At 37.9% G+C, this 26,263-nt stretch overlaps 4 protein-coding genes, 2 non-coding genes and 1 pseudogene across 8 annotated transcripts in view; 4 read left to right on the forward strand and 3 right to left on the reverse strand.

The window, feature by feature from the left end:
• The window catches only part of nhr-27 (Nuclear hormone receptor family member nhr-27), a gene marked incomplete at both ends in the record, with an annotated part of 102,695 nt that overhangs the window by 24,856 nt on the left and 51,576 nt on the right, over window positions 1–26,263 (reverse strand). The gene's annotated exons all lie outside the window — the stretch shown is intronic.
• pgp-12 (P-GlycoProtein related) lies at window positions 1,328–6,962 on the forward strand. Its single transcript, NM_077725.6, has 15 exons — window positions 1,328–1,448; window positions 1,716–1,880; window positions 1,927–2,024; window positions 2,071–2,197; window positions 2,250–2,383; window positions 2,428–2,599; window positions 2,958–3,082; window positions 3,132–3,420; window positions 3,468–4,306; window positions 4,421–4,847; window positions 4,894–5,256; window positions 5,301–5,542; window positions 5,727–6,204; window positions 6,251–6,469; window positions 6,625–6,962. Exons 1-15 carry the CDS (start codon window positions 1,371–1,373, stop codon window positions 6,823–6,825), a joined length of 3,957 nt encoding a protein of 1,318 aa, NP_510126.1. The 5' UTR covers window positions 1,328–1,370; the 3' UTR covers window positions 6,826–6,962.
• On the forward strand, window positions 8,275–13,632 carry pgp-13 (P-GlycoProtein related). The gene is made up of 14 exons (NM_001373542.2): window positions 8,275–8,573; window positions 8,807–8,937; window positions 8,986–9,040; window positions 9,119–9,216; window positions 9,263–9,389; window positions 9,442–9,575; window positions 9,622–9,793; window positions 9,874–11,123; window positions 11,172–11,413; window positions 11,597–11,799; window positions 11,851–12,213; window positions 12,274–12,515; window positions 12,559–13,255; window positions 13,327–13,632. The coding sequence occupies exons 1-14, from the start codon at window positions 8,517–8,519 to the stop codon at window positions 13,525–13,527; spliced, it is 3,972 nt and encodes a 1,323-aa protein (NP_001359545.1). The 5' UTR covers window positions 8,275–8,516; the 3' UTR covers window positions 13,528–13,632.
• On the reverse strand, window positions 14,244–19,101 carry pgp-14 (P-glycoprotein 14). The gene is made up of 8 exons (NM_077727.10): window positions 19,008–19,101; window positions 18,745–18,954; window positions 18,126–18,484; window positions 17,902–18,073; window positions 16,608–17,854; window positions 16,135–16,558; window positions 14,782–16,083; window positions 14,244–14,728 (listed from the first exon to the last, which is right to left on the reverse strand). Exons 1-8 carry the CDS (start codon window positions 19,074–19,076, stop codon window positions 14,528–14,530), a joined length of 3,984 nt encoding a protein of 1,327 aa, NP_510128.1. The 5' UTR covers window positions 19,077–19,101; the 3' UTR covers window positions 14,244–14,527.
• Window positions 20,898–25,483, reverse strand: pgp-15 (annotated as a pseudogene). Its single transcript has 11 exons — window positions 25,278–25,483; window positions 25,029–25,181; window positions 24,855–24,981; window positions 24,646–24,779; window positions 24,426–24,597; window positions 23,133–24,379; window positions 22,638–23,082; window positions 21,998–22,591; window positions 21,467–21,944; window positions 21,194–21,412; window positions 20,898–21,098 (listed from the first exon to the last, which is right to left on the reverse strand). Coding segments are annotated over exons 1-11 (3,976 nt in total).
• Window positions 22,266–22,497, forward strand: F22E10.8. The gene has a single exon (NR_072303.1). It is a non-coding gene; the product is annotated as an Unclassified non-coding RNA F22E10.8 (non-coding RNA).
• Window positions 22,555–22,702, forward strand: F22E10.9. Its single transcript, NR_072304.1, has one exon. It is a non-coding gene; the product is annotated as an Unclassified non-coding RNA F22E10.9 (non-coding RNA).

The following is a 26,263-nucleotide window of genomic DNA, read 5'->3' on the forward strand; positions in this document are numbered from 1 at the left end:
AGTAAGATGTATAATCTCAGGAGATTTCTATATCATGATTCTCAAAAGAAAAAAAAACAACTAGCACTAAAAATCTCTTGGGAGAAAACACAGTATGAAATGTCTAATTGACCAATGCGTGAGATTCAGAGGAGGATATTTTAAATTAGTAAAAAATATCATTGATATTTTGGGAAAGAAGCAGTAAATAGATCGATAGAGTAGGTGTGTTGGAATTTTTCGGGTTTGAGCGGAAGGGAACAAATTTCAAGATGGACACTTGAGTACATTAAAAATTGAGAAATATCTGAATTAAAATTTGAAAAAGTAAATGCAGTGAATGAAGCAGCAAAGCAAAATTTTTCAAATTTTTCACCACACAATTGAAGGGTATTCTGAGTTAGCTTTTACTTTTTATATGAAAAAATAGGGTTCTGGCATTGTTTTAAAATATTTTTTTTACTCAAAAAGAGGAAAAAAATTAGAAAATTGGAAAAATCTTACTGCGAGTTGTCATTTTGGAAATTTCGATATCAATTGCTGAAACATCTGCGAGTCTTATTGCACTTTTGGACTTAGCCAAAATTCACTTATAAAGTTGTAACAATACTGTTTGCAATACATTTCATCTTGAGGGAAATGATATCATTGCAAAAATATTGATACGTAATCGTCGGACAAAATGAATGTCTACATTTGTGGGGGTAAAATCGTAGTGATTTTAGCATTGAGTTAAAAACATTCAGTTTCAGGAATGTTTCAGGAACATAATTCGAAATTCCTATTAATATTTTCTTCAAATTCAGACATATAGAGTTCAGCGAGTCTAACTATTCGATTTTTAATAACCATGGTCAACTTTTATTATCAACATAAAATGTTGCGAACTTTTTTATCAGGTAGTAAATTGCTATAACTTGCAGACCTAGTGATGCTAGCTCATTCTTATCAATACAGTTTTTGTGATCATTGTGGTTGATGCACTTAGCATGATATCAATGTCTGTGCCAATGTTATGCAATTTTTCGCTACCGATTTTTTTTTGTGATCACCATGATTCCAAAATATAGAAATAGGAGAAGGAGGTCGGAGAGAGCACGAATCACAATTCTTGCGTGTCTTCCATTTTTTGGATCAACCTGTACAAAGGATTTCCATACATTATTCCCGCGTTTTTGGCACCCAAATTCATCACATTTGAATATGTGTTTTGTGCGCAGTAACTACTTTTTAAAGACAAATGAAACCGGCGTATATTGCTCAGTAGTTGTTGATTCCAAGACTCAATTTTCAAAGTTTTTTTTTCAAAATGTATTCGAAATAATATAATACTGCCTTCAACATTTTCAGATTTTACATATCAACAGATATTCTTCTGAAATAGGTTAAACATGAAGTGGCGTAAGAATGGAGATGCGATCGAGCCAATTGATGGAATTCCAATGGAGAATGGGAAGAAGAAAGATACAGTATGTTCTCAAACAAATTAAATTGTTCGGTCTAAACTTGATGGCATTCAAATTTTTCAATCTTTTCACTCATCATCTCTACATTTTCATAGCAGAAATATTTGTGATAAAGTCGAAAATCACTGAAAGTTGTCAAGATAAAACATAGGGACAGAACTAAAATGATAGTTAAAACGTGTATTAAGATATTTTTTATACAAATTACGCAAACTAGTTTTTTTTAATTTTTAGTTGTTTTTTCTTGTATCTAAAATATTTTGATTCCAGACTGTGAATGTGTCGACTGAGGATGTCGGTTCCATTGACTCTGACGAAGAGCCAAAAATTGTTTACGAACCGTCGAAAATGGAGAAGCTGATTAATTACATGTTGTGCAGAGGTGATTTGGCAAGCAGGGAGCTTTCTGTCAAACCTGTCACACTTCTTGGATTGGTAATACAGAATTAATACAGTAGTAATTATATCGTTTAAAATTTAGTTCCGGTATGCCGAGCGAACCGATTATGCTTTGCTTTGTTTTGGAATTTTCCTTTCGTTTATTTCGGGAATTGCGCAGCCGGGTTTAGGAATCATTGCGTAAGAATTCGAAACTAGGAAACTTGAAATCTAACTTTAATTCCAGTGGTAACATTACAAACTCACTCCTTATTCATAACGCAACAAGTGACGATTTCTACGACAGTGCAATGACCAATGTCTGGTTGTTTGGAGGCATTGGAATTATTGTGCTTATTGTGAATTTCGTACAGGTATGTTAGTATCGGGTTCAATTAAGTCCCTTCACTACCAACGTATTTTCAGTACATGTGCTTCCAATATTGTTGCATACGAATCACATCGAAAATGAAACAGCATTATATTCAATCCATCCTTCGTCAAAATGCTGGATGGTTTGACAAAAATCATTCGGGAACTCTGACTACAAAACTTCACGAGTATGAATATACATTAGGAATTATACGAAAATGTTTCATTTCAGCAATATGGAACGTATCAACGAAGGTATCGGAGATAAGTTGGGAGTGTTGATCCGTGGAATGGTGATGTTTGTGGCCGGTATCGTTATTTCCTTCTTCTACGAATGGCGTCTTGCACTGATGATGATGGGAATTGGACCATTATGCTGTGTCTGCATGTCATTGATGTCCAGGGTAAGACAGTAAATTAACTTTTTCACACTCGGCATTTAGCTTTTTCCATAAGTTTGGCACAAAATATTAACTTGGAGAAGAAGTTGGCTAAACATGGACATAAATTGGCAAGATTATGTTAAAGCCAAGTTTGTTCCAACTCTTGATTTTTTTTTTGCATGAATTGGTTCAAACTTGGGCCTTAATCCATGTCATGCCAAAGTCTGGTCTAACGTTTGCCCAAGCTAAGTCACATTTCGATCCAAGTAAATACTTTTGGGTCAAAATTAGACCAGAAGCTGATGTCGAATGCTAAGAATTTTCAAAAAGCATGAAAAAAAACCGTCCATCACTCCCACCTTCACTACATATTTTTCAGTCTATGTCATCATTCACTTCAAAAGAATTAGCAGGGGTTGGAAAAGCTGGAAGCATTGCTGAAGAGTCATTGATGGGAGTGAGAACAGTGCAAGCGTTCAATGGACAAGAAGAGATGGTTGAGAAGTAACTTTCCGAAAGTGATTGAATTTATTAAAAGTAGTTTCATTTTCAGATACACCGTGGAACTTGGAAAAGGAAAATCATTTGCTATTCAAAAGGGTCTTTGGGGTGGAGTGTTTGGTGGTATCTTCTTGTTGTTCCTGTTCTCCTACTTTGGTGGAGGAATCTACTATGGTGGTCAACTTCTTCGTTGGAAAATTATTGAAACTCCTGGTGACGTATTCATTGTGGTTATTTCCATGCTCATTGGTGCCTACTTCCTCGGTTTGATATCGCCACATTTGATGGTTTTATTGAACGCCAGAGTTGCCGCTGCGACGATTTATGAGATTATAGACAGAGTAAGTTGTTTGTGGATTATGCAAATTGATGTGTTTTTTGTCTGCAGACTCCTGATATCGATGTGTATTCGACAGAAGGTCAAAAGATGACGAATGTGGTGGGAAAAGTAGTATTTGAGGAAGTGCACTTCCGGTATCCAACTAGAAAGAAGGTAAAGGTTCTCAACGGACTAAATCTAACTGTGAAGCCTGGAACTTCTGTGGCGCTCGTCGGACATTCGGGATGCGGAAAATCTACGTCTGTTGGGCTTTTAACGAGGTTGTACGAGCCAGAAGGAGGAAAAGTGATGATTGATGGACAAGACGTTCGTAGTTTGAACATTGACTGGCTAAGGAAAACAGTTGGAATAGTACAACAAGAACCAATTCTTTTCAATGACACTATTCATAACAATTTATTAATTGGAAATCCATCCGCAACAAGAGAAGATATGATCAGAGTCTGTAAGATGGCTAACGCTCATGATTTCATCCAAAAAATGCCAAACGGGTACGAAACAATGATTGGAGATGGAAGTGTTCAGCTTTCCGGCGGTCAAAAGCAGCGTGTTGCAATTGCAAGAACTCTTATCCGTGATCCGAAAGTACTACTTCTAGATGAAGCAACATCTGCTCTCGATGCTCAAAGTGAGAGTGTTGTGCAATCAGCACTTAACAATGCCGCAAAGGGCAGAACCACTATAATGATTGCCCACAGATTATCAACTATTCGTGAAGCTGACAAAATTGTATTTTTCGAAAATGGAGTAATTGTGGAGAGTGGAAATCATGAAGAGCTCGTTGCATTGGGTGGAAGATATGCAAAACTTGTGGAAGCTCAGAAGTTCAAAGAATCAGATGACATTGAAGATAATGGTGATGAACATGAAGAAGAAACTAGCACAGTGTAAGTTGGCTTTATGATTTATGAAGGTAACAGTTTTACAATAATTCAATTTCAAAGTAAAACTCCCCATTCTTTTTTTGTCTAACTCACTAACTATATAGTTTAATATTTCAGTGGAAGACATGATCGTCTATCCTCACGACAAGTCAGCTTTCATAAGTCATGCGAATCACTGGCAAGTGCCGATTTGGAAATTGGATATGCTAGCACATTCAACACGTTTACTCTTAAAACTGCGCAGGAAGAAATTGAAAACGAAGATTTTGCGGAGGAAGTTCAGCGAGTTATGGAAGAGGATGGTGTCATAAATTCTGGATATCTCGATATTTTCAAAAACGCTCAGGGCAACTACTTATATCTGTCTGTCGGTACATTCTTTGCAATTTTGAGAGGATCAGAGCTTGCGCTACTAGCAAACATGTTCGGTTTTGTATTCGCAGCATTTAAGGAGCCTGAGGATGAAATGGTCAAAGCTCTTGGTCTTATATTTATCCTTTATGTGGCACTTGGACTTTTTGTGTTCATCACGCAAGTTATTAGTGTAAGGAAGCACATTTAGAGACAGAATAAGAATACATAATTTATAGGGTACACTTTTCACAATTGTGGCTGAAAACCTTGGGCTGAAGTTCCGCGTTCAATCGTTTAAAAATCTTCTCTACCAAGATGCATCCTTCTTTGACAATCCAGCGCATGCCCCTGGAAAATTGATTACCCGATTGGCAAGCGATGCTCCAAATGTAAAAGCAGTCGTGGACACCCGAATGCTCCAAGTCATCTACTCCATCACCTCAATTACAATCAATTTGATTACTGGATACATATTTTGCTGGCGAATCGCAATTGCAGGAACAATCATGATCGTATTATTTGCAACCATGATGATCAGCATGGCATACAAAATTGCTCGCGAAAACTTGAAGCAAATTAGGAAAGATGAAGCTGGAAAAGTCTGTTTCTTTATTTGAATGTTTTTTCTAATGTTACGTTTCAGATTGCAATTGAGATTATTGAAAGTGTCAAAACAATTCAACTCCTGACAAGCACTCAACGCTTTTTGACCCATTACAAAGACGCCCAGTTAGTGCAACATAAAAGTGAAATGAGAAAATCTTACATTCAATCTGTGAACAACGCCATCTCGCAAACCTTTATGTATTTTGCAATGTTTGTCTGCTATGGTGTCGGAACACCACTCATGTACCACGGCATTGTTGAAGCAGAACCCACATTTAGGTACGAAAAGATCAACAAGTTAACTCACATAGTTTGAGTGAAAATTTGAGAAAGTGGTCAAATAAGTTACGTCAATGACTTTTTTCTAGTTTCAAGATGCATACAAAATAGTTAGGTAAATATCGAAAACGTTTAAACACATAATAAATTTTAAAAGTGTAATCACAACCATCACCATTTTCAGAGCTATTAATTGCATGATGATGGGGTCCGTTGCTGTGATGCATTCATCTCATAACTTCCCAGAGTTCGTGAAAGCGAAAACTGCCGCTGGAATGCTATTTAAGTTGATCTATCGAAAATCAAAAACCGGAGACGTGATGGAAGGAAATAATACTGAAATTCGTGGGAATGTTCTTTTTGAGTCGGTCAAATTTTCATACCCACAACGACCAATGCAACCTGTTATGACGGACCTTCATTTTTCGGCCCACAGTGGCCAAACTGTTGCCTTAGTTGGCCCATCAGGCACTGGAAAAAGTACTTGTATTGCCATGCTTGAACGATTTTATGATGTTTCCGGTGGAGCACTGAGAATCGATGGACAGAATATCAAATCACTCTCCCTTCACCATCTTCGAACACAAATGGCATTAGTTGGCCAGGAGCCCCGTTTGTTTGCAGGAACTATTAAAGAAAACGTGTGTTTTGGGCTAAAAGATGTAAGTTTCAGCATCGATAATTCCTCATAGTATGCTTTTTTTCCAGGTCTCTGTTGAAAAAGTCCATCAAGCTTTGGAACTCGCAAATGCTTCCCGGTTCCTTGCAAACTTGCCAGCAGGCATTGATACAGAAGTTGGAGAGAAAGGAGGACAATTGTCGGGAGGACAAAAGCAGAGAATCGCAATTGCCAGAGCATTGGTCAGAGATCCTAAGATTTTGCTGCTAGATGAAGCCACTTCCGCATTGGATTCGGAATCTGAAAGGGTGAGGGGGAAAAATTAAGGCAAACGTTTAGCCGGAAAACAGACAACAATTCTACTTTTCCTTGGTTTGAAAAGCATACCATTTAAAAAGCCGATTTTAAATAATAGAAACACTGTTTTGAAAAATGAAAAAAAATTTGAAAATTTGTTTTCCAGGCCGTACAAGAAGCGCTGGATCGTGCTCGTGAAGGTCGTACTTGCATCACAATTGCCCATCGCTTGTCGTCTATTCAGAACTCCGACCTCATTGTTTACATTGATCATGGCATGGTACAAGAAGCTGGAAACCATGCTCACCTTATGTCACTGAGAGGAAAATACTACAATCTTATCAAAAAGCAAGATCTTACCACGTGATATTAATTACGTTGATAGACGTTGTTGCTTTTTGTGCGGGTTTTGTTATTTTTTTAAATCAGTTTTATATATACTTTCTGATGTTATACACATATTTAATCGAAATCACAAATAATAAATGTTCAATATAATTCCAATTTCCACTTGTGACCATATATTATGAAAGAAATCCGAGAGGTCTGAAAATACTATTCTGTAAATAAAATGAATAAATAATAACGTAACACTACGCTACAACTCACTCGGCATGGAAAACAACTTTTTGAAGCTGCTGTTCTTCAAAATACCAAGATAACTAACGTAAATGGAGACAATAATCGTTAGTTTCATTATATTTTATCTGTTTTGTTTTCTTCACAGCTAGTTACGGTACAGTGAGGAAGCAAACTTATTCATAAATCTGAAAAAAACAGGTAGAGGGAATAAAGTAAAGTAACTCTGTAATTCGGATAAATTTCTGAAACTCAGAATTCAAGTCAGCTGTGTCATTTCTTTCAAAATTTCGTTCCAATAGTTTTGTGCTAGTACTCAAAAATTTGATGAACGCTGAAAATGTTTTTAAAAGTTCTATGGGTTAATCAAATGATTTTTACAAAAGAGTCAAGCCAATGCAATTTTATATCTTGAAGTTTATATCCCATTTAAAAATGAGATCAGATGCATTGAACAATTCTTGTTCATTCCTGTTCCGAACCTTGTAAAATCAAAGTTTGCAGTTTGTTTTTTTGATGATTTGCAAAACATTTTTAGACAGATGCGAACACTAGTATTTGTGCTAACATCATTTGAATAGATTTACATGCAATTGTTGCCAGTTCTGTAGAAAACTGTGCTGAAAGTTTGTTTGTAAACTTTCTAAAACTTGTTAATTAGAGTTGTCCCAAAGAGATAAAAATAACAACAAAAAAATTAATTTGAAGAAGTGTTATATTTGTTTTCCAATCGCTCACTAGAGTTTGTGCCAAATGTTTAGTTTTAGAAGCTTATATCCTGAAAAATCGGGTATCGAGATTTAAAAAAAGGTATGTAAATTATAGGCGATGGTGATGCCGTTTTTAAATGTGGAGATGCACAATGAGGGTAAGTGGCTGTTTCAGAGAACTTTTAAGGGATTGTAAGACATTTTGAACACCTGAAATGTCGCTTGATTTTTTGTAGTGTCACATTGTTTATCCAACAAATTATCAGAAATGCTGGACATCGACACAAAAAATTGCACAATCACTAGTAAAAATTATAACTAGACACTTTTTCAGTGTCATTAATTTCTGTAGTTACCCTCTTACATCACGCCAAAATTATGTTTTGTTTTAAACTGATCGTTACACAAGAGAACCAAAAAAACAGTTTATGCGTTTTCAGAATGTTGTGAAAAGTTACCTCAGAACTTAGGCGCCGCCTTTTCAAACCGTAGTTTGTACGATGTAAGACGGAATACTCTGCTCTCTCCTCGTTTCTTCACGTGACTGTTTGAACTGTTGCTCTCGACCCACACAAAACACGCTTTTTGATTTTATGTGTATAGCTGGAAAACACGAAAGAGTGAATAAATAGTTTCCTGTATGTTTTTTCCGTGTACTTAAATAGTTGGATGGCAATGGAAGAGAGTTCATTTTGTGCTCATTTTTTGTTTCCTACTGCTGATTATTATTTCGAGCGCTATTATCACAATTGTATAAAACGAACCGCTGATGCCACCACAAGAAAACACGGATGGTTCTGGAAAGAATCTATCTAGTTTGAGAACGGTAGGAATCATTTCTTAAAGTTACGTTTTTCCATGATCCTCTAAGATGTTGGGAAATTGAAAACTATTTGCTCTTTATAAAGATATTTGAAAATACAACACAATCAAATATGATTTTTGTGTTGTATTTTCAAAATAGTATACAATTGGAACAAAAATAAAACTGAATTGATTATTTGTGAGAGTATTTAAAAAAAGTTTCAATTTTCTGAAATTACATTCCTTTTTTTTCAGAAAATTGATTTCGATGAGAAAATATCTGCTACGAGCTTCTCCGATTCATCATACAACGATGACGACAATGATAAGAAAGTGGAATACTATCCATCTGTATTTGAAAAATTCGTTAACTTTTTACTCTGCAGGTATTTTTTTTGATTTACCTAAAAATGTTTTAAAATTGATAATTGCAGGTGTGACCTTTCTGAACAAGTATTGGAATTCCAACCAGTTTCGCTACTGCAATTGGTAATTTTTTTAAATGTATTTTTATATTTTTATCAAGTTGAAAAAAACAATGTTAATGTTTTAAATTTTTGATTTAAGTTCCGCTTTGCCACGACGTTTGACTACATACTTCTATTGATTGGACTAATCACTTCAGTCATTTCTGGTGTCTCTCAACCAGTTCTTGCAATTATCTCGTAAGTTGTTGCAGTTTTTGAAGTTTTCCTGTATTCCGAATTTTAGGGGTCGAATGACAAATGTGTTGCTAGTCATTGATCCTTTGAGTAAAGAATTTAAAACCAAAACGATGGAAAATGTATACATCTTCTTAGGACTTGGAATCTTCGTTTCAATTAATGACTTTTGCCAGGTAGGAAATTCATTATAACAGGGTTAACTTTTTTCACCTGACCAAATTTCAGTATATGTGTTTTCAAAGAGTTTGCAGTCGTATGATGACTGTAATGAGAAATCGCTATATCTCCTCGATTTTAAGACAAAATGCAGGGTGGTTTGATAAAAACCTATCCGGAACAATCACGACGAGACTCAACGAGTAAGTCAATTTTTACTGTATGTAATAATTTCAATTTATGTTTAAGTAATATGGAACGGATTCAAGATGGTGTTGGTGATAAACTTGGTGTTCTGATTAGAGGGATCTCAATGGTTATTGCATCAGTCGTTATTTCTTTGATTTATGAATGGAGACTTGCTCTTATGATGTTAGGTCTGATTCCCGTCTCCACAATCTGCATGACACTTTTATCAAGGGTATGTTCATTTTTATCACCTTGTTTCACACCAAACTATCTCAAACCCTCAATTTGAAAATAACAATTAAAGTTTTATAGTTCTTGGAAAAGAGCACTGGGGAGGAATTGGAGAAAGTTGGTGAAGCCGGAGCAATTGCAGAAGAATGTTTGATGGGTGTACGAACTATTCAGGCATTTAATGGTCAAGAAGAAATGGTTGCAAAATACGAGAAACAATTGAATTCTGGAAAGAAGCATGCAATTTGGGGAGGATTTTGGAGTGGATTTTTCGGAGGCATTTTCTTCTTCTGGTTGATGGCTTTCATGGGATGTGGAATTCTATATGGAGGTTACCTACTCAAAGTCGGAATCATCAAGTCTCCTGGTGATGTATTCATTATTGTGGTGGCCATGTTACTCGGAGCCTATTTTCTTGGATTAATATCTCCCCATTTGATGGTTTTGCTTAACGCTAGAGTTGCAGCTGCATCTATATATAAAACTATTGACCGAGTCCCAAAAATTGATCCATACTCAAGGCATGGAAAGAAAATTGAGAAGGTTGTTGGTAAGGTGACATTTGAAAATGTGCACTTTAGATATCCAACGAGAAAAGAAGCGAAGGTTCTCAATGGTCTCAACTTGACAGTTGAACCAGGAACGTCTGTAGCTTTGGTTGGCCACTCGGGATGTGGAAAATCTACTTCCGTTGGTCTTTTGACCAGACTATACGAACCCGAACAAGGCAGCGTACAAATCGATGGAGTTGACGTCAGGGACTTAAATTTGGAGTGGCTTCGGAATGTTGTGGGTATTGTGCAGCAGGAGCCTATTCTTTTCAACGATACTATTCACAACAACTTGCTTTTTGGAAATCCAGATGCCACTCGTGAGACAATGATTCGAGTTTGTAAAATGGCAAATGCGCATGACTTCATCAAAAAAATGCCAAAAGGATACGACACACAAATTGGTGATGGAGGCGTTCAACTTTCTGGAGGACAAAAGCAACGTGTTGCTATTGCCAGAACTCTTATTCGTGACCCGAAAGTGCTCCTACTAGATGAAGCAACGTCTGCACTCGATGCTCAAAGTGAGAGTGTTGTTCAGTCAGCACTAAACAATGCATCCAAAGGAAGAACAACTATTATGATAGCTCATCGACTATCAACAATTCGTGAAGCTGATAAAATTGTATTTTTCGAAAAAGGAGTCATTGTTGAAGCTGGAAATCATGAAGAGTTAGTGAATCTTGGAGGAAGGTATTTTGACCTCGTGAAAGCCCAAGCCTTCAAGCAAGATCCGGACGAGATTGCTTTGGAAAAAGAAGAAGAAGATCAATTTGATGAGTTAGTTGAAAAATAGAACTTTGAAAATCAAAAGCTAAATCATTTCAGATTTGATAAGCCAACTGTGTTCAACAGGAAAGTTTCGGTTAGAAATTCAAGAAGTTCTGGACGCTCGGGGTCCGAAGAGTTTCGTCGAGGATCTCTTGCCAACCATTCGTTTGATAGATTTCGAAAGGCATCTCATATACCGTCGGCAGAAGATGAAGCATTTGCTTTGCGAGTCAAAGAGACCATGGAAAAAGACGGAGAAATCACTGCTGGATTCTTGGATATTTTCAAAAATGCTCAAGGTAGTGAGACAACTATTATTAAAGTTCGAATTAAAGCACTTCAAAACGGAAAATTTGCATTATATTTTTGCATTATATGTCTGATCAAACAATTTTTAAAATTTTCAATTAAAATAACATCTTTGAAATCTTGAATTAAAACTATTAAATCTCAAATACTTACAATCCTATACATATTTTCAGGAAACTACACTTACATGCTAATTGGCCTATCAGCTGCTTTGATCAGAGGGCTCGATCTTCCTACCTTTGCATTGCTGTTTGCTTGGGTTTTTGAAGGATTTGAATTTGTTCCCTACGGCGGAAAAATGATGCATCGATTAGCAATGTCTGTAATAGCTCATTGTGCAGCCGGATTGGGTATCTGGTTTTTCCAAACGCTTAGTGTAAGTCTAACTCGAAAAATATAAACATTCAAAATTACAAATGGATTTCAGACTGTTATGTTTGCAATTGTCTCGGAAAACTTAGGAGTACGGTTCCGGGTTGCTGCTTTTCGAAATCTTCTTTATCAGGATGCAGCATATTTTGACAATCCGGCGCACGCTCCTGGAAGTCTTATCACAAGATTAGCAGCAGATCCTCCTTGTGTAAAAGCTGTTGTAGACGGTAGAATGATGCAAGTTGTTTACGCAACTGCCGCTGTCATTGCTTGCGTGACAATTGGATTTATCAATTGTTGGCAAGTTGCGATTCTTGGAACCGCTCTAATTTTCTTGTTGGGATTCATTATGGCTGGATTGGCATTCAAAATTTCAATCGTAGCTGCTGAGCATATGGAGAACGATGACGCAGGAAAGGTACTTGCCAAGAAAATATAGTTATTCTAAAAATATTTTTTAATTGATTTCTATTTTCAGATTGCCATTGAAATTATTGAAAATGTGAAAACTATCCAACTATTAACACGGACAAGAAGATTCTTAAACAGCTACGAAAACGAATCAAAAAAGCGAAAACGGACTGAACTCCGAAAGTCTGTATACGAAGCTGTCAACTACTGCATTTCTCAAAATTTTATGTACTACATGTCTTGCTTCTGTTTTGCATTAGCAATCAGAATCATCAATCAAGGAGATCAAACAGTTGATAAGACGTTCAGGTTAGTCACTTTCTCTAAGAATTTAAACATTATTTGTACCTAGATGTCTCATGGCGATGATGCTGTGTTGCGAGGGAATTATCATGTCTGCTCAATTCTTCCCGCAATTTGTTGGTGCCAAGTCTGCAGCAGGACAGATGTTTAACTTGATTAACCGGCAACCTCAGACAGGAGATCTCAAGAGCGGTACCAAACCAGAAATTCGCGGAAATATATTATTCGAAAACGTCAAGTTTTCGTATCCACAAAGACCACATCAGCCAGTTATGAAACAACTGCAATGGACTGCTCTACGTGGACAAACTGTAGCTCTAGTTGGCCCATCGGGCTCAGGCAAAAGCACATGCATTGGAATGCTCGAAAGATTTTACGACGTCACGGGTGGTGCATTAAGAATGGATGGGCAAGACATAAAGAACATCAGTTTGTACCATCTTAGAACTCAAATGGCGTTAGTTGGACAAGAACCCAGACTATTTGTGGGAACGATAAGAGAAAATGTGTGTCTTGGACTGAAAGACGTGCCACTTGAGAAAATAAATCAGGCGCTAGAGCTAGCAAACGCAAACCGTTTTCTTGGCAACTTACCCGATGGCATAGACACCGAAGTTGGAGAAAGAGGTGGCCAACTATCTGGAGGTCAGAAGCAAAGAATTGCGATTGCTAGAGCTTTAGTCAGAGACCCGAAAATTTTGCTTCTCGATGAAGCCACATCGGCTTTGGATTCAGAATCAGAAAGGGTAAGTTTTTTACAAGGCTTTTGAGATGTAGTGTTATGGATACAGATAATGAACATGATTTGTTTTTTCAGGCTGTGCAAGAAGCATTGGATCGTGCCCGAGAAGGGCGTACCTGCATTACAATTGCTCACCGCCTCTCATCTATTCAAAATTCCGATTTGATTGTGTATATTGATGATGGCCGAGTTCAAGAATCTGGTACTCACAAAGAACTGATGCAGTTGAAAGGAAAATATTTTGAATTGATTAAAAAACAAGATCTTGCAATATAAGTTTAATTTCAAAATCTGTTTTATTTGTATCCTTGTTAATGAGATTATGCCTCTGCGGGTAGATGACCAAATTGAGATTATTGTTGAGATTTTAATAAAACCTTTCTTTTAACACTTCAATTCAAAATTTGCAATTTAAAAATACAGAAATCACTATGAAATTAAGTGATAGTTTGTGAGTTTAAGGACTAACGGTTCGGACGATTTTGAACACATAGACCCAAAATGAGCTCAAATGAGCGTTTTTTTTTTCGTAATGAAGCTTCTCAAAAATTTTTCATGACGGGTCAAAATTTTGAAAAAATTATACCGATTTTAGCTGAAATCTCGAATTTTGCCTAATTTTCTAGATCGCATTTGTTGACTTTTTTGTACCACCCTGCGAGGACACTTCTCTTTGCGCCTTTCAGCATGAGAAGTGGGTTGACACTGCCAACTTGGCAGCCGATGTCGAAAAATACAGAAAATGTGTCGAAAAATGTAGAAAAATAGAAAAATCGATGTATTTTTTACATTTTTCTACAGACATGACTAGGGGAAAATGTATTAAAATACATTTTTGTAAATTTCAACATCACATATTACGGGACCATGAAAAGTAGGCATTCTCATGATCTCATGGTCCCGTAATAAACAACCCCATAAGTGTGTGTGTGTGGGAGCTAATTGCGCCAACTGTAATTTTCTTCTGTTGTAAATAACACAGTGCACTTTCAATTCTTACATTTTTTTATTCGAAAATTGAAAAAGCGACTAGCTAATGAGTACCTACTGAAAATAAAAGTAGCAATGTGAACAGACCCGGTTAATAGAAAAACTGCTTCAAAACAACGTGGGAACAGTTTTCTAAATGACGGAAAAATTTTTTGAGAAATGTGAAAACAAAGCAATGAAAAGTCACAATAAAAACAGTTTCAAAGGGAACAAGTAATTACTGGTAAGAGTGTGGAAGTGATCAAAATTTACAGGATAATTCGGAATTGAAAGGCAATTTGCAGAGTTAAACAGCAAGATCTTGTTTCTTGATGAGCTTGTAGTATCTGCCCTTTTGATGCATCAACTGCGTGTGGTTGCCAGCTTCCTGCACCTTGCCCTTATCGATGTACACAATAAGGTCAGAGTTCTGAATGGACGACAAACGATGGGCAATTGTGATACACGTACGACCTTCTCGGGCACGATCTAATGCCTCTTGTACAGCCTGAAAGAAAACGATCATAATTATTAAGAGATAGCGTTTCATTTTCAACATACCCTTTCGGATTCCGAATCCAAAGCTGACGTGGCTTCATCCAGAAGCAGAATTTTGGGGTCTCGGACCAAAGCTCTGGCAATTGCAATTCTCTGTTTCTGACCTCCCGACAATTGTCCTCCTTTTTCTCCTACATCTGTGTCAATTCCGGCTGGCAAGTTGGCAAGGAATCTGTTAGCATTGGCAAGTTCTAAGGCTTGATTGATCTTTTCAAGTGGCACATCCTTCAACCCAAGGCACACGTTCTCGCGGATGGTTCCTGCGAAAAGACGAGGCTCTTGGCCGACCAGCGCCATTTGTGTTCTGAGATGGAACAGTGACAATTTTCGAATGTCTTGTCCATCAATTCGAAGTGCTCCGCCAGTAACATCGTAGAATCGTTCGAGCATACCAATGTTCGTACTTTTACCGGATCCGGATGGCCCGACAAGAGCAACAGTTTGTCCGCGAAGTGCTGTCCATTGAAGTCCTTTCATAATTGGTTGCAATGGTCGTTGTGGATACGAGAATTTGACATTTTCAAAGAGAATGTTTCCTCTAATTTCAGGGCGATCTCCTTCCATTAAGTCTCCTGTTCTAGGTTTTCTGTAGATAATGTTGAACAACATTCCAGCTGCAGTTTTAGCCTTTACAAATTCTGGGAAGTATTGTGCCGAATTCATGACTGCAACGGCACCCAACATCATTGCAATGATTCCCTTGAAAGTGTCATCGGAAGATTTGTCTCCTTGATAAATAATTCTGATACCAACAGCATATGTAAAACACATCATGAAGTACATGAAAGATTGAGTTAGACTGTAATTGATGGCTTCAATCATTCCCTTCTTCAGTTCAGATCTCTTTTGTTGCTTGGATGATGTTTGGTAGTGATCAAAGAAAAGCTCACACCTTGTGAGCAGTTGAATAGTTTTCACATTTTCAATGATTTCAATCGCAATTCTTCCTGCATCATCATTTTGGATTTGTTCGACGTTCATGAGAGAAATCTTGTAAGCAAGCCCGATCATGACAAACGCAAGAAGGAGGATGAGAGATGTTCCGAGTATTCCTATTTGCCAGCAGTAGATAAACGCAATCGCAATGTTTGCAATAATAGCAGCAAGTGCATAAATGACTTGAAGCATACGAGCATCCACGACAGCTTTGATATTTGGTGCGTCAGATGCAAGCCGAGTGATCAGCTTTCCTGGGGCATGAGCTGGATTATCGAAGTATGAAGCATCTTGGTAGAGAAGATTTCGGAATGATTGGACGCGGAATCTCATTGATAAGTTTTCCGAAACAACAGCAAACAAGACTGACTAAAAGTATTGAAAATTTGAGATGCATAATATTCTTTTGAAATAACTTACACTAGCAAGTTGAGAAAACCAAACTCCGACACCGACGGAAGCAAATGCAATAACAGCCATAGCCATTCTGTGCATCATTCTTCCTCCATAAGGTACAAATGTGAAACCTTCGAAAACCCATCCGAAAATCAGTGCTAAAGCAGGCAATTCAAGACCTCTGATTAGAGCAAAAACAGTTCCAAGGAACATGTATAAATAGTTTCCTTTTGCGTTCTTGAAAATGTCCAGATATCCGGCTGTGATCTGTCCATCTTCAGCCATGATAGCAGCTTCGTTAGCGGCAAACGCGCTATTTTCAGCATCTGCTTGGGCAGATCTTTTTGATCCCGAGAAAGAGTCATTGAGAGAGTTTCCTCTTCTGAATGCTTCTGAGCCAGATCGTGCACTTGTCATCGAAGAACGGCGTGAACTCCTACTAGTGTCACTGAAATTTATTAATAGGCAAATTGCAAGTTTTGTTAGAATCAACTTACTCTAAATCAATTTCTTCCTCTTCAAACTCTTCAGTAGCTTCTGGATCAGCCTTGAATTGTTGGGCCTTCACTAAATCAAAGTATCTTCCTCCGAGGCGCACAAGTTCTTCATGATTTCCAGCTTCAACAATAACACCTTTTTCGAAGAAGACAATCTTATCAGCTTCACGAATTGTTGATAGTCTGTGAGCAATCATGATGGTTGTTCTACCTTTCGATGCGTTATTCAAAGCTGATTGTACAATACTTTCACTCTGAGCATCGAGAGCAGATGTGGCTTCATCGAGAAGTAAGACCTTTGGATCACGAATAAGAGTTCTAGCAATAGCAACACGTTGCTTTTGTCCTCCTGATAGTTGAACACCACCGTCTCCAATTAAGGTGTCGTATCCCTTTGGCATTTTCTCAATGAAATCATGAGCATTAGCCATCTTGCAGACTTCAATCATAGTTTCACGAGTAGATCCAGGGTTTCCAATCAACAAATTGTTGTGAATAGTGTCGTTGAAAAGAATTGGCTCTTGTTGAACTATTCCTACTGTATTTCTGAGCCACTCAATATTCAGCTCTCGGACATCAGTTCCATCAATGGTCACATTTCCAGCTTCTGGCTCATAGAGACGAGTGAGAAGGCCAACGGATGTAGATTTACCACATCCGGAGTGTCCTACCAAAGCAACAGACGTTCCTGGTTCAACAACTAAATTGAGGCCATTAAGAATCTTTGCGTCTTTGCGACTTGGGTAACGGAAGTGAACATTTTCGAATTTCACTCTTCCTACCACGTTTTGAAGTCGTTTTCCAGCCTTTGAGTATGGATCAATCTTTGGAACACGATCAATAGTTTGATAGATAGAAGCTGCAGACACTCTTGCGTTTAGAAGCACCATCATATGTGGAGAGATGAGACCAAGGAAATATGCACCGAGAAGCATAGACATGACTACAATGAATACATCTCCAGGTGTTGTGATGATTCCGACTTTGAGAAGGTAAGCTCCGTAAAGCATACCACAACCCAAGAAGGAGAAGAGCCAGAAGAAGAAGAGCCCTCCAAAGAATCCACTCCAGAATCCCTTCCACACGGCGAATTTTCTTCCTTTCTCAAGTTCAGCTTCGTATCTTCCAACCATTTCCTCTTGTCCGTTGAAAGCTTGCACCGTTCTTACTCCCATCAGAGACTCTTCAGCGATAGAACCAGCTTTTCCAACTCCAATAAGTTCTTTGATTGTAGTTGAAGTCATTTGCTGAAAACTTTATGTTAACGACTGCGTAATTCTCTCTGACAACTTACTCTGGCAAGAAGTGACATGCAAATACAACAAGTTGGAGCAACTCCAAGCATCATTGAAGCGAGTCTCCACTCGTAGATGTAAGCAACGACGATGGCAGCGATAAGCATAGCAAATCCTCTGAGGAGCACTCCAAGCTTATCTCCGATACCTTCACGAATTCTTTCCATACTGCTGAAAATTGAGAGAAGTTAGTCTTGCCCAATTATGAGTATAAGCAACTTACTCGTTCAATTTGGTCGTGATTGTTCCAGAATGGTTCTTATCAAACCATCCTGCATTTTGTCTAAGTACAGAGTACACAAATCGATGTCTCATCTGAGCCATCACTCTTGTGCAGCAATGTTGGAAGCACATGTACTGAATGAAGTTAGTGATCGAGATGAAAATACCAATTCCAAGGAAGATGTAGACGTTTTCGTTAGCTTTGTTCCGGAATTGTTTACTTGTTGGTGGATAGACAAGAAGGGCATTAGTGACGCGACCACTGACAAGAGCCAATATAGGTTGTGAAACTCCGGAGATAATTGCACAAATGGTTCCAATGAACAGGAGTAGGTAATCAAACTTCTTTCCATATCGGAACTGCAAATAAACAAGTTTGATGTTTTAATTCCTAAAACTACATTGATCTCAATGATGTGTTCAAACGGCGCTCACCTATTTGTGCTCCCTTTTCTTAAACAAACCAAGAAGCACAAAACTACTGTGCCCTAGTAGTATTTGTGTTTCGCGCACTTGTGGCAAACGGGGGGAGAATGTTTCTTTTTGATACTTGTACAAATATTGCAAGAATTTAGGTAATAGAGCATGGCACGCAAATATCAAAAATAAGTTCAACTTACCAATCCAGGAATAGACACTGGTTGAGCTTCAAGTTGTTGATTAGCAATATCACCTCTACACAACGCGTAGTTCAATATTTTTTCCAAAAGCGAAGGGGTATACATCTTTGGGGCGTCATCATCATCGTCTACGTAATTTGCGGGTAGGTCGCTCGCAATTTTTGGATCAGACTTTGGGTCGTTTACAGCCAGTGCTGGTATCGCTAGCACCTGGAACAAGTGTAATGATATGTTTTAAGATCAGCTGGCTTGATGAGACTTACCGTACTCCTCTGTGAGGGTCGACGCTGATCGTCGAAACCTCGATTATCGGGGTCGTCTTTAGGGGCCATGTTTAATTATTCGTACATCGAAATTCTGAAAAAGAAGTTTGATGATGAAAAATTGAGCGATTGGAAAAATGAGCAAAAAAGTGGGTATCTACATAGATTAAATAAAAGATTTTAAGGTTCTGTGCCAAATTATGCCGTGTGCTCAAACGTTCAGTAAGCAAAACAAACAATATTGGAATTGAATTACTAATAAGATGCAGTACTAAATCGTAATAATATATATAATTCAAGCATGAATCAGTAACAAGAAGGTTTCAAATAAAATGGGGTCTAAACTAAAGAAAACGAAAAAAGAAATGTTGTGTGATTCGAAACAATGGTACTTTCTCATTTGGCACCCGTTCCTTAAGTACCACTCTGATGGTAGAGGATTCGTAGTGGGAGGAGTCGCACAAGACGTTTATTTGCCAAAAAGGTGCTGAGCATATGTACCAAAATTTTACTTGTGAAATGAGCACACGGCATGGCCATGTTTCTCTGCGGCTTACTGTAGGATTGTTCGCCACGAGGAAGTACCGAGTTCACGTGGAGACGCAGTGAGGTGTGGTTTGTGCGCAAACTAATCGGAGTATGGAAGATTCGGCTAACAGACAAGAGACAAGGGCAATGAGGTAGACTAGTTTCGAATCTTAGACCAATTGTCATCTCTATGGAAGTGATAATTGGTGACAAGTTGCGGAATATGTCGGCTTTCGGAAAACCTAAGAGTCGTTGTTTTTTCACAGTTTCAAAACAGCTCCCAGTAATGTAGGTTCAGAGTTTTAAGACTATTGTATACAGAAGGTGTAGTGTTGGAAATTGCGGACTCTATTCATTTCTCAAAAGTATGAAGTTCTTTCTGTGGCCATGAAAGTTGATATCATTTTAACTCCAAATAATAGCGAAGCATTTGTTTTTTTTTAATTGTAAAAAGTAGAACAAAATGCATATTCTTTCTAAATAAAAATATTGGAGAAATATTTCACTATTTTTCTTTAGGTATTTAATTGTTCTGTGATTTTCAACTTTAAGAATTTGTAGAATTTTTATTTTCAGCGGGTATTTTAAAAAATTGGTTTGTAATATTTTGCAACATTTCACAGTTTTGCGCAAGCTCGCGGTTTCTAATTGTATTAAAACCATACAATTCTTCTCAGCTTTTCACTAGCTTTTCATAGCTTTTTAATACCATATAATCTCATTCTAGAAATTAACGACCAAAATTTAATTTTTTATTTCAGTCCTATGCATTTTTTTTTAAATTAAAGAGGGATTAACCGTTCATTTTTCTAATCATTTTGCTTGTATTTTGTCGTCAAAATGCCGTTCCAAACGATCAAGTTTAACCAGACCACCCTGAAATTTTTCTTCCGAAAGTGTTCGCGCAAAGATTATGATTTTCCCTTGTGTATCAACAAGTGCTTTTTTTCTTCAAGTACAGTCGGACTACGCCAACTACATTTACTACATCTTTTCTCTGCCATTGTGCAAATGTCAACATTGAAAGTCGCAAAAACTGCGAAAATAGTGTTTTAATATTGATTTACAAGACAAGAAAGAACAACGGTTTGGCACCTTGCTCTCTGTTGATTGGGAATTCCACCGAATCAGTGATCTAGTTGTGAGGGTGCATCGCTCTCGCTAAAAATAAAGATCAGTCGCAGTACAGGTCACAGAATTTTGTGTTGAGTGATTTTATCTTTGATGCTGATTGCTTCTTTCGGTGTTAAGTTACAAAAATATGTAAATCATTTTATTATTTCTTCAATGAGCAAGTTGTAATAAAATCTAAGTTGTCATATCTGTTAAAAGAAAAAAACGACTTATTTTTAAACTAGACTTTTATATTCCCAAGTCTTGCTTCTGAATCAGCTCATAGTATTTTCCCTTCTTGCTCATCAGTTGCTTATGATTTCCAGCTTCTTGCACCCGTCCATTTTCAATATATACAATAACGTCAGAATTTTGAATTGAAGACAACCGATGAGCAATTGTAATACAAGTACGCCCTTCTCGTGCTCGATCCAAAGCTTCTTGTACAGCCTGGAATACTCGATTTACTCATTTTCCTAATTTGATATTTGTACTAGTTGTGTCCTTTACATCATCTTTATGTTAAAAACAATAATATCACATACCCTTTCTGATTCCGAATCTAATGCTGAAGTGGCTTCATCTAGCAGTAAAATCTTTGGATCTCGAACCAACGCTCTCGCAATTGCTATTCTCTGTTTCTGTCCCCCAGAAAGTTTTGATCCCTTCTCTCCGACGTCAGTCTCAATACCTGCCGGAAGATTAGCCAGGAACCGATTTGCATTTGCTAGTTCTAACGCGTGATTGATCTTCTCCATTGGCACCTGAAATTTGTTGTGTATTACAGTTTTGTTTGTCAAGTAGATTCGGTTTCTTACGTTTTCCAAGCCCAAGCAAATGTTCTCCTTTATCGTGCCGGCAAACAATCTGGGCTCCTGACCGACCAGTGCCATCTGAGTTCTGAGGTGAAACAAGGAGAGACCTCTGATGTCTTGTCCATCGATTCGAAGTGTTCCCCCAGTGACATCATAGAATCTTTCAAGCATTCCAATGCATGTACTCTTTCCTGAACCAGATGGGCCTACGAGAGCAACAGTTTGTCCACGGAGAGCTGTCCATTGAAGTCCTTTCATAATTGGCTGATGCGGTCGTTGAGGATAGGAAAACTTGACATTTTCAAAAAGAATATTTCCTCTGACTTCCGGCCGTGAACCTTCCAGCAAATCTCCGGTTCTCGGTTTTCGATAGATAATGTTGAAAAGTAAACCAGCTGCAGTTTTTGCTTTCACAAACTCTGGGAAATACTGTGCTGCATTCATAACACCCATTGCAGTTAGAAGCATTGCAATGTTTCCTCTGCAATTTTGATAGCTTGAATTCAATGCCTAATAATAAACAAATGAACTCACTGAAAAACATCCTGTGGAGACTTGTTCCCGTGGTAAATCAACCTGATTCCAAGGGCAAAACAGAAGCACATCATGTAGTACATGAACGACTGGGTTATTGTGTAATTGATAGCTTCAATCAGTCCTTTCTTCAGCTCGCTTCGCTTCTGGCTTTTGGAGCATTTTTCGTAGTGGTCGAAGAAATGTTCACATCTTGTGAGAAGTTGAATAGTTTTCACATTTTCTATAATTTCGATTGCAATTCTTCCTGCTTCGTCGTTTTGGATTTGTTCCATGTTAAGTAAAGAAATTTTGTACGCTAATCCGCACATTGTAAAAGCGAGTAAAATAATGAGTGCAGTTCCCAGAATGGCAGTAGATAAAAGAGATGACTATGTTTGCAATAATAGCTGAAAGTGCGTAGAGGACTTGAAGCATTCGAGAATCGACGACAGTTTTGCAGTTTGGAGCATCTGTTGCTAGACGGGTTATCAATTTTCCTGGAGCATGAGCAGGGTTGTCAAAAAATGATGCATCTTGATATAGAAGGTTTCGGAATGACATAACACGGAAGCGAAGGGCCAAGTTTTCCGAGACAATGGCAAAGAAAATAGACTGAAAATCAGATTATTGGTGGAATCGGCATCAGTATGTAACTTACACTTAAAAACTGTGAAATGAAGCATCCGAAACCTGAACATCCATAAGCAATCACTGCCATTGCCATTCTATGCATCATTTTTCCATTGTCAATGTTCAAATATTGAAAACCTTCAAAAACCCATCCAAGCAATAAAGCGAATGCTGTGAGCTCGAGTCCACGAATGAGCCCAGTTACAAATCCCAAAAACATGACCGTATAATTTCCTTTTGCATTCTTGAAAATATCCATGTATCCGGCACTGATTTGTCCATCCTGTTCCATTACTTTTGCGACTTCTTCCGCAAATGCTGCATTCTCAGCATCTGCTCTAGCTGTTGATTTGCCACCAGCAAATGAATCAGCTCCCAAAGTTCCACGTCGGAAAGCTTCTGCTCCTGACATTTTGCTCCTAATAGAGGAAGTGAAAGAGGACTGTCGTGAATGTAAGCCACTGGCGGATTGCCTGAAAATAGAGTTATGCCAATAGGATTTATTTTCATTTTTATACCTTACCCTAAATCAATTTCATCCTCAATCTCATCAACGGTCCCATCATTGTCAGGTTTAAATGCCTGTGCCTTCACCAAATCGTAGTATCTTCCTCCTAATCGAACAAGTTCTTCATGATTTCCAGCTTCAACAATAACACCTTTTTCGAAGAAGACAATCTTATCAGCTTCACGAATTGTAGACAATCTGTGTGCAATCATAATAGTAGTTCTCCCTTTCGATGCGTTATTTAAAGCTGATTGTACTATACTTTCACTCTGAGCGTCAAGAGCAGATGTGGCTTCATCGAGAAGTAAGACCTTCGGTTCACGGACCAAGGTTCTTGCAATAGCAACTCGCTGCTTTTGTCCTCCTGAAAGTTGCACTCCTCCGTCTCCAATCATTGTGTCGTAGCCTTTCGGCATTTTTTCTATGAAATCATGAGCATTTGCCATTTTGCAGACTTCAATCATCTTCTCCCTCGTGGCATTTGGATTTCCCAACAACAAATTGTTATGAATTGTATCATTGAACAATATTGGTTCTTGCTGCACAATTCCAATAACATTTCTCAGATAATCAATGTTTAGCTCTCGAACATCAGTTCCGTCGATAGTTACGTTGCCAGCTTCCGGTTCATATAGACGAGTTAGGAGACCAACTGATGTTGATTTACCACAACCAGAGTGTCCAACAAGAGCAACTGATGTTCCTGGTTCAATGGTTAGATTAAGTCCGTTTAGGATTTTTGCGTCCTTTCTGGTCGGATAACGGAAGTGAACATTTTCAAACTTAACACGGCCGATGACTTTGTCCAAAAACTTTCCTTTCTTTGAATAAGGATCAATTTTAGGAACACGGTCGATGGTCTCGTAGATTGAGCCTGCAGCCACTCGTGCATTGAGAAGAACCATCAAATGTGGTGAAATTAGTCCCGTAAAATAAGAGCCCAATAGCATAGCCATAACAATGATGAAAACATCTCCAGGTGATTTGATAATTCCCACGCTAAGAAGATAAGCTCCATATAAGAATCCACAGCCTTGAAAAGCGAAAAGCCAGAAGAAGAACATGCCACCAAATAGACCACTCCAAAATCCTTTCCAAATTGCAAACTTTCTTCCTTTATTTAATTCTACCCGATATCGTTCTACCATTTCTTCTTGTCCATTAAATGCTTGCACAGTTCGAACACCCATTAATGATTCCTCAGCGATCGAACCTGCTTTCTCTACACCTCCAAGTTCTTTTACTGTAGTAGCAGTCATTTGCTGAAAATTGAAAAAAAGGATTTTTTTTTTACTCTTTGAGACTCACTCTAGCCATCAAAGACATACATCCAATACAAGTGGGTGCAACGCCTAGAAGCATGCAAGCAAGCCTCCATTCATAAATATATGCTACAACAACTGATGCTACAAGCATTGCGACTCCACGGAGAAGGACACCAAGTTTGTCTCCAATTCCTTCGCGGATTCTCTCCATGCTACTGTAAACCCGACTAACTTAATAATTATTGTCATATACTTTCACATACTCGTTTAGCTTCGTGGCAATCGTTCCAGAGTGATGCTTATCAAACCATCCTGCATTTTGTCTGAGCACTGAGTACACATATCGATGCCTCATCTGTGCCATAATCCTCGAGCAACAGTGTTGGAAGCACATGTACTGCAAAAAAAGATACGAACTGGTTCAGCATGCCTATAGTTTGTGAATGTTAAGTTATAACCCACTCCGATTTACCTGGATGTAGTTTGTGATTGTAACGAAAATACCGATGCCGAGAAAAATGTAAACATTCTCCGTAGCCTTGTTCCGGAACTGTTTTGTTTGAGGTGCGTACACAAGTATAGCATTAGTGACGCGACCACTTAATTGAAAAATTGAAACTTTTAGAGACAGGAGAGGATTTCTTACGCAATAATTGTTAACACAGGCTGGGAAACTCCAGAAATGATTGCACAAATGACTCCAATGAAGAGAAGAAAATGGTCGAAAGCTTTAGCATATCGAAATAAGCCAAAAATAGAGACGGGTTGTGTTTCGTAGGTTCGTTTTGCTACATCGCCTCTGGAAAAAAAATAAAGTAAGTGACCATAAAATAGGAAAACTAAACTAAGAAGTTTTATTTCATTTTTCTACCTAAAGTTAACTTGAAATTTTTACCTGCACAGGATAAAATCTATAAGTTTGTCGAAGCAAGATGGCCGATACTCTTTTTTAATCTCATCATCATCTACAAATTCGATTGGGGCAGAAGTGTGTTTCGGTTCAGAGACGGGAAAAGCAGGAACACCTCTTATCGTACTTTGCCTCGAGTTTCTCCCAATATCTTCAGGCCCCGCACGGGGAGGATCAGCAACTGGGAACATATCAAATCATTCGTTATGATTACAGCTCTGAAAATGATTAAAATGAAAATGAAAATGAAAAAATGAAGTATGAAAAATATAGCTAGAAAGTTAATCATGGAAATTATAAACGAAAATGCATTCACAAAAATTCAGAAAAATCACCATGTCGCTGTGAGGTTGGAGGATTGGAGCATTGGAGCCATACTTTCTGGACGGACATCCAACTACCATGAATGGGCCAGTACCATTTTCCTTATATATTGCCAGCCTGATATTTGTCCCATTTGCTTACAATGCTCTGAAAGATTACATAAATTTGTATCTTGTAGATGAATTCCGATTTTGTATCTTGTAGACCGCCGAGCAATTTTCAAAGGTTTTGTTCAATGAACTCGCAAACTTACGCGCACTAGCAAAATGACAACGGAAACTTGCGAGGAACAGACTTTGACAATGATCTATGTGTCAGGTTCAGATGACTCTAGTCCCAAAGTTGCCCAGAATTTTTTTTATGAACCTTTGATCTAGTGTTGAGAATCGTAATAAAACTGGTGCATATTATTAAGATGTAGTTTTTTTTGAATATTACCCTTTAAAAGTGCAGTTGCAAATCAACTTAAACGATAGATTTTTGTAGACTTGTTGATTATTTCTTAAGCAAAATTGTTATGATTCACGATTTCAATTGAAAACGGCTAAATTAAGAGAATCCTTCCGAATTGCACCAAGTTGGTGTCGTAGCGGCAAAGAATAAACTTCTGTTTCATAATAACCCTTCTTTGTACATATTTTATTATT

Source organism: Caenorhabditis elegans, chromosome X, assembly GCF_000002985.6.
Source record: "Caenorhabditis elegans chromosome X".
Classification (NCBI taxonomy): domain Eukaryota; kingdom Metazoa; phylum Nematoda; class Chromadorea; order Rhabditida; family Rhabditidae; genus Caenorhabditis; species Caenorhabditis elegans.

Coding starts and splice junctions, on each gene's coding strand:
- pgp-14 (NM_077727.10), bottom strand. CDS start 19,076: ATGGCCCCTAAAGACGACCCCGATAATCGAGGTTTCGACGATCAGCGT. Junction 18,485..18,744: donor CAGTGTCTATTCCTGGATTG/GTAAGTTGAACT, acceptor GTTTATTTGCAG/TTCCGATATGGAAAGAAGTT. Junction 16,084..16,134: donor GGTTTTCTCAACTTGCTAGT/GTAAGTTATTTC, acceptor CAATACTTTTAG/TCAGTCTTGTTTGCTGTTGT.
- pgp-13 (NM_001373542.2), top strand. CDS start 8,517: ATGCCACCACAAGAAAACACGGATGGTTCTGGAAAGAATCTATCTAGT. Junction 9,794..9,873: donor GCATGACACTTTTATCAAGG/GTATGTTCATTT, acceptor AAAGTTTTATAG/TTCTTGGAAAAGAGCACTGG. Junction 12,214..12,273: donor AGAACGATGACGCAGGAAAG/GTACTTGCCAAG, acceptor TTCTATTTTCAG/ATTGCCATTGAAATTATTGA.
- pgp-12 (NM_077725.6), top strand. CDS start 1,371: ATGAAGTGGCGTAAGAATGGAGATGCGATCGAGCCAATTGATGGAATT. Junction 2,384..2,427: donor CTGACTACAAAACTTCACGA/GTATGAATATAC, acceptor GTTTCATTTCAG/CAATATGGAACGTATCAACG. Junction 3,083..3,131: donor CAAGAAGAGATGGTTGAGAA/GTAACTTTCCGA, acceptor TTTCATTTTCAG/ATACACCGTGGAACTTGGAA.